This window comes from Morone saxatilis, unplaced genomic scaffold (genome assembly GCF_004916995.1).
Source record: "Morone saxatilis isolate NCDOM2014 unplaced genomic scaffold, NCSU_SB_2.0 Contig24, whole genome shotgun sequence".
Taxonomy (NCBI): domain Eukaryota; kingdom Metazoa; phylum Chordata; class Actinopteri; family Moronidae; genus Morone; species Morone saxatilis.
The window spans coordinates 4,082,574-4,090,084 of record NW_023339807.1 but is presented as its reverse complement, the minus strand read 5'-3'; the positions used below and the strand labels follow the sequence as shown (position 1 = coordinate 4,090,084).

The window sequence follows — 7,511 nt, the reverse complement described above, 5'->3', positions numbered from 1 at the left end:
TGCGTGTGTGTGTGTGTTTGTTTGTGTGTGTGTGTAGGTGTGTGTGTGCATGTGTGTGTGTGTGTGTTTGGCCTGCCAGCAGCATGGGAGACTGCTCAAAAAAACAGGGAGCTGTCACTAGTCCTTGTTGGTCTTGGAGGCCTCTGTTGTGTTCCATTGCATTTTTCTTTTCTCTTTCTTTTTCTGCCTCCTTTTCTGTCTTGCATTGCACTCGGCATCATGCTTCTGATTGATTAACCCAGATCTCTAAAGCTGTCTAAAGCTATCTCTGGGTCATGGCCTTACTAACACAGAGAAATATCACTACAATAGAGATCGATATTTGAAAAGTTTGTGGTCTTACACTCTTACATACTCTTTTTAAATGACTGAATGAATCCATATTCAATGCAAATGCATTCATGTTACAATAAAACATATTTCCTTTCCCATGGCCTCATATGTGCTCAGTCATGCTGTGCTGTCGTTGCAGACTCAAGGTTCAGTTCCTCTGGCCAAGAGGAGGGAAGACGAGGTGTCGGTAGGGAGCACACCACTGGCCAAACAACCCTCCAATCAGGCCTCAGACTACGCCAGCAGCCCGGTCAAAACCAAGACAGTAACAGGTAGGTTTACCAGCCCCAGGCTGTGCCATAGGTATAATACTGAAGATATTACTGTGACATTGCACGCCATACAATAACATGACATTGAATCTGTGCACCAGAGAGGTTTACACACATAAAGGGAGCAAGGTTGGCCCAAGGTTCAGTAAAATATCTTCTCTCAGTGTTTGTTTTCAGATGTGATTTGTGTAAAGATTAATATACAAATGAAAACTGCAATGACATTTACTTCTCCCCTGATGTTTGCAGTAACTGCCACTGTTTCTATATTTAAGGATATGGTCTTTCAGTAGTGGAATAACAACAATTTGCTGTATTTAACCTTGTTTCTATGCAATGAATCCATGTTACTATGTGGTTACATAACACACTACAGCTTGCTGACACCTGAGTGAACCCCTTTCTCAGAGGACACCACATATCCAGGCATGTCCTCCTCTGTTTTCCTCCTCGCTAGTATTACTGTGGGCTCTGGATGCCCAGAATAGATGAGTGGCTTGGCTGCGTGGAGCATCCCTCTATGCCAGTTTTCCACTTTCTGGGACCCCCCTGTTCAGAACAAACACATTCAGTGCACATACACACACATGAAGAAATCCACAGAATACATGCATTTATCAGCACACACAAACATGGAGGTATGTCCATACATACATCCAGGTTAATAATACACCACAAACAGACACTCTCACACACCCATGTAGTACCGCTGTGGCCCTTCCTTAGATACTTCCCTGAATTTTCCAAATCGATAATATCTCTTGAGTAGGACACTCTGAACACTTTGGGCAGAGATGGATAGATTGGAGAAACAGAGCAGAGAAGGACAGAGATTAGGGAGGATCGATGCAGTTCCGTACCTTGTCATGGATGTGTCTGCTTGCTTTAGTGTCAGGAACACACCAACACTATCCATAATCTTTTAGGTTGTTGATGTTGATGGTGGTAGTTACTGACAATCCATCAAGTGTACAAATGTAGAGAAAAAAAGCCCTTGTAATGGTATTTTCATCAGTGTGAGGAATCTGTTTAGTGGACCTCAGGGATACTGTGTTGTGATCACAAAAACTACCTAAAGCACACACACATACTATACAGTACTCATGTACTCCTACCTGGGATGATGGCTGCAGCAGCACTGCGTTTAGGAGCTGTCCATGACACAACACAGAGCCGCTCAGACTGCAGAAATGGTTTTCATTTAATACTCATATGGTGTATTTATGAACCTAATAGCCTACCTCCTCTCTCTCATGTTCCCCTATAGATATTTAATTAATGTGATCCAATGGGAAGTCTTGGCTTCATGTAACTGAATTAGTTACAGAGTTTAAAAAACGAATAAATAAATACATTAAAAAGTCTTCCCAGTCTCTACTGTTTGACTCTCACAGGCTCCAGGTCCTCTAAACACTTTAACGGTTGAAACATTCTCTGCCAAAGCATCGCAGTGACGGGTCAGGGGAAATAAGCAAGTGGTTGTTTGTCTTTTTTTCTTCTTTTTTAAGTCCCTGGGAAATGTGTTCCCAACAGGAGTGATGAATCCCTGTTTTGGGTGAAGTCATCCCATAGCTGTAAATAACATTGCATGTGTATGACGTTCCCCCATGTCAAGTGTTTTGATAGGAAAAATGCTCCTTTGACATTTCAGAGTCTAAAAAAAGGCCATTAGGGCTCTTTCCTTGCTCACTTTAAAAGCTCGGAGCTGAAAGGTCACGCTGCCTTTTCCTCCCGGTTTTCCCTCTGTTCCTTGTTTCATCCAATCTGCACTAATGGCTTTTCCATACCGCAGCATCTTTGCTTACTCACATCTCAACAGTATATTGTCTCATTAGGGGTCGTCGGTAAACAGTCACCCTGGCTCCAATACTGCACACAAAGCTAAATCAGGCTGTAGCTTGTCAGCAACACTCAACTGGCTAAAGTACACTGGCTATCAGTGTGCATGGTCTTCCTATCCGCCAGCTGTCGATCTCTGTGACTGGTTCTCCGTCTTGCTGTCTGACTTTTTGTTTTTCTGTCTGTGAAGCTGTTTTTCTGTCTGGCTAGCTGTCTGTTTGTCTTTCTGTTAAGTTATTCTAGTTTTTTCTTGTAGTCTTTTCTCTTTCTCAGTCATGCTGTCTGCATTTTTGTCATTTTGTCTACCACACAGGTGTTTGTTAATGACTGTAAACAAAGCCTAGGCTGAATGTTAGAATTATCTGACAACACACACATACGTAGTGTGTACAGTGTGTTGGCTGTTGAAACGTTAAGTGGTCAGCACATCTGGCCTGAAATTGTGTCTGTTGGAGTGTTTAGTGTTAGACCTATTTGTATAAGGCATCTCATTGTTGAGCTACATTAGTTAGTTAGAAACATATACTGAGTCAGACTCAAGTTCTTTCTTATCCAAATATTTTTCTTGTGAACTTAAAACAAGACATTGGTAACTAGGTGCTGTTACCGTATTTTTCTGCAATTCAACCCTGTGCCGCCACTCCCAACACTCCACGTTGGAATAGAGCTTGCAAGTAAATGAATAGCATCTCGTCTGGAAATTGCTGCGGTGTTACAGGAGTAGATGTAATGAAAAGTTACAAATTGTTTCCGCGAGCAATCAGAATAAGAAAAGGGCAGAGGCATTTAGCCCTTGTGGTTTTAATCATGGTGTAACAATAAGCCTCCCTGCTGTCAGAAGATCTTGATAGACTACAACACTACAGAGGGGCTTAGAGCACAGCAGGTACTCTTGTTTCCATTCCACCTTATCCTTGTTACATAATAATGCATCCTTCCTGCAATTAACTATTTTGTTTCTCCGTGTGCAAAGATGACTTTATGTTTTAAGCCATGAATGAAGAATGTTGGATTGTGGTGATACTTGATACACTGTTTGAGATTCATAAATCTAAACTCTGTTCCACCTCATTTCTCTTAGTAATCTAGTGTCCCTGTGATTAATTGGAGGATGATAAATGAAACGTTAATTTTTTCATATTTCCCAGGGTAGCTGGCCGTGGTGGGGTAGATACTTGATACACAATCTGATCCTGATATTCAACTTCCCTTTGGGTAATAGTTGTTTATTACAGAAGTTTGTGGAAAGAGGTTTTTGCTGAGGCAGCTCAGGTAAAAGTCTACCCAAAAACAGAATTCACATATGTTAACCCCATAACTGTACACAGTTTTACTCATGGTTAGCCTGGACTCCTAAAAGGCTCAAGGTCATGGGAATAACACATGTGGATTCTGTTGTTGGGGTGGATTTTTCCCTTGTAAAACCTTCGCCCCAGTCACCTCATGAGAAGAGCTGCTGACATCTAACATGTTATGATTGGAATTAGGCTCTCTAAAGATGATTTATTAATTGCTATACCATGTGTGGAGCATACTGTGAATAAGGAGCTGGATGTTTAAACACAGGAGGGAGATGTCCAGCCAGGGTCAGCCCTTCAATCCAACTTGGTTATTAGTTTATCATGTTTGCCTGTGGTGTTTATACTTTGTTGACTGTTAGCTGGACATAAAACTGTCTTCTGCTTTTTTCTGTCTTCAGGATGCATTTCATCTCTAAAGCCATTTAGCCGCAGCGAGTCATCTGATGGATTTTTCTGAATCTATTTGTAATTGCTGCGTGTTTACCCCAGGACATCCGATCCAGCTGTTTAGCGTAGGAGGAATCAATAAGCCATAATGATTTACTGAAGGGTAAAGCTGACGTGAATGTAGCAGAGAAATCACCATTGTGTCTTGATGGACCTTAATCTCATCAGTTGTGACGGAGCAAGGTTTTCAGGCAAATTAATAATTGCCCTGAGAAATAAATTGTGTTGTTGTAAGAAATGAATTGAAATGGTCCAGCTCATTTTCCCTCTCTGGAGCGGGTACACAGAAAGACATTCTTTTTTTCTTCTTTTTGCTAAATTATCATTTGGCCTTTTCCTCGATAGCTCTAATGTGCTTGTTTTAACGTGACTCCAAATAAACGTCCAGATATATGACAAGGTCGATTTTAGTTGCGGGTTTATTGCCGGAATATAATTTCTCAAGGGACTCTAAGGGGGTTTGTAATCACTGCAGCAGACGTTTTATTTTTCAGTCTTCAGTCATCTATTTAGGTAAACAGACGAGAGATGTGCACGTTGTTTGCCAGTTGGAGTCAACACGTGTTCGATCTGCCATTCACAGGGATGCACTGGGGAATAAACACATAAGGCTGGCTCGGGCTCAACGGGGGCAGCCAGCCAACTGGACTGCCACTGGTGCTGCTACTCAGTTGACCTTGAGGAGAAGACGTCATGAGGTTCTTGTAGGAACCATAACGCTGGTATTTTGTTGCAAATTAATTTACCATAAGTGTGCAAGTCACAAATTCAGCCCCTGAATGCTCATAATGTGTGTATGGCGCCGCAATCCTGGATACTCCCTGCAAGGTTTCCCTTGAGTCACTTTGTGAAGAGCTGCTGATTTTAAACATGTTACAAATTAAGTTTTTTAAGTTGCCACTTTTCATCCCACAATAATAGTACTTCCAACTGCCTCAATACTGCTGTTAGCCACTTATTGAAACACACTGAAAGAAACAATGTGCATCCTTCAGAAGGCTCCTTTCAGAAACTGTATCAACTGATTCATCCTTGAGGCACTACAGTAAGACTCTCTGCTCCTGGATACATACTGGATACACCCCCCGAGACTCTCTGAAGCCCCCAGTGTGTACTCTAACCATGCATTAAAGTGGTCAATTCAAAAATATAAGTTAACAGTTTACATGTCCAGAGCGTGGTTGTTTGAAATACTATTATAAGATTAAATGACCCGATATGCTGGATATATGGAATATTGATATAGAGCGGTGTTTTGTTCCGCCTGATTATAAACTGGCGAGAGCAGCTTCTTTCTGTGCCTATTGATTATCATAGTTTTCCACTGGAGCTATTGATTTCCCCACAGAAATCACCTCAGGGAATTACAGTAAAATCATAATCCACTGGAAGAAAATCATTTTCAGAGTTTTTAGCAGTTCAAAGCCTCCTCAGAACAATTGCAATCGCTAGATGTCCCTGCTTCCAATTGGCCGTTTGAACGCATGCCTGGCACTTTTATGATGTAAAGAGAGTGTTATGTTGTTTTGTTACCACATTCAGCCTAGCTACAGTTTCGTAGTAATCAAGGGGGACTTTCCTGCAGGCTTTTGTAAGGTGCCTGTTAATGTGTAGGCAAATGTACAGAGACACACAGAACCAGTTCAGTGCAGATCATTTCCCCAGAAAGCACTGAGGGCAAGGTGATATCATACTGGGGATGTGGGGCTGCCCAGCTCGGATCTCAGAACCCATATCCACTCAGCTCCATTTGGCAACAAAATATTTCACTCTGTCTCTCCTCCTTTCTGGTTTTGGTCATTGCACATGTTAAATATACAGGGTACATGTTACAAGACACCGCTGACTTTCAGAACCAGCATTGGCTGAATTGGACCCAAGCCAGTTCCGTTGGATGACAGAGACTTTGAACACAGAACATGGAAAAAGATATTGTGGATTTTTTTTTGCCAAACACACACTGGTCTGCTCACATAAGGCAACATATTTCTCTTTGAATTGGTTTGTCTTTTAAACTGGTATGTACTGTGTACACATACTGTACAGACACTCATATTTAAGGATTGTCTTGGTGGTTGTGTGCTAAATGTTTTGTTCTCCCTTTTCATTATGGTATGGCTCTGGTTGTCGTATACATAGTGTCAGCGGGGTCTTAAAAAGTGTGAAATTCAATAATCTGAATCTAATCCCTAAAAATGTCTTAAAATATCAAAAATATGATGAACTGAAGTTAACCTTACTTAAAGTTGAATTTTTCAGTCTAAATATTTGTATTGATCATGCTGTAAAAACAAAATAGTAATGGAACTATTACAGATTTTCCTTCATACCTTCATATTTTAATTTTTCTTTATTATTTTTTGGCCAGAATAAAAGAAATAGGTCTTAAAAATGTCTTTAAAAGTGCTAAATTTAACTAAGCCTGTTATATGATCATATATTTCTGGTCAGTCTATTAGGTACTTTTGTTACTGGTCAAAGTATATACTTTGACCAGTAACAAAAGTACCGACTAAATATTCTGGTGGATAGACTACAGAGGCTGAGGTTTTTGACTTCATTTTTAAAAACTAAACCCAAGACTGGTCATTTAACTCGCATCAAGGTTTGTTTGAATGTTGCTTAGTAACATCATCACAGAAGTGTTAACGGTTGTTTTTGTGTAATTATCCTTTACAAGAAAGGCCGTGGAACGACGACTTTGAAAACAAGTTGTTTCTCCTCAGTTTGAGGTTGATTTCTGTCTGCCCGCACAATTACGCCACAAATTGGTTCACATAAAACTAGCCTCTAAAGTCATTTCTTCTTTCTAACTCTTGTCCCTCAATCGACGATGTTCTTGCTGTGGCAGCCAAGGCACCCGACCCGCCGGTCGATTTCTATCGACCGAAAGCCCTCCCGCAAGTCGCCAGCCTTCTCCCATTGTTCTCCTAAACATCCCTACCAGCCAGTAATGATGCTCAGCCTGGCCTTCTCCTTTTCAATCCTAAAATTAGCCGTTGGCGCTCTGAGAACATACATCTTGTGCTGAGAAACCTATCCTACGATCTGGCTGTGGTTCTTAAAGGTTGGAACTAGAACTGTTGTCTTAGTTCCTGTCTGCTAGTGGTCTGGATGATAGGATTAGATGTAATTTTCCTGTTTACTGGGAGGACCAGAAAAAGAGAAATGGAAACATTTGCATTGTTCATGCTGTAAATCTGCAAGGTAGAAGACAATATGGTGGTGGTCACAGCTGTGGGCCTCCCAAAAAGTTTCCCGTACTGATGGCTTTTCTGTGATCTCAACCGTAGTGCGTCAGCAAAAAAAAAAAAAAAAA

At 41.1% G+C, this 7,511-nt stretch overlaps 1 protein-coding gene across 4 annotated transcripts in view; it reads left to right on the top strand.

Annotated features, from left to right (window-relative positions):
* The window catches only part of LOC118336017 (vacuolar protein sorting-associated protein 13B-like), a 313,914-nt gene that overhangs the window by 128,177 nt on the left and 178,226 nt on the right, over positions 1–7,511 (top strand). For all 4 annotated transcript variants that reach the window (XR_004797093.1, XM_035672549.1, XM_035672551.1 and 1 more), the window contains one exon: positions 473–605. Coding sequence is in view for 3 of the 4 variants with exons in the window: in XM_035672549.1 (XP_035528442.1) it covers positions 473–605 (133 nt within the window). In the remaining variant the exon portion in view is untranslated. The remainder of the gene's footprint in view (positions 1–472; positions 606–7,511) is intronic.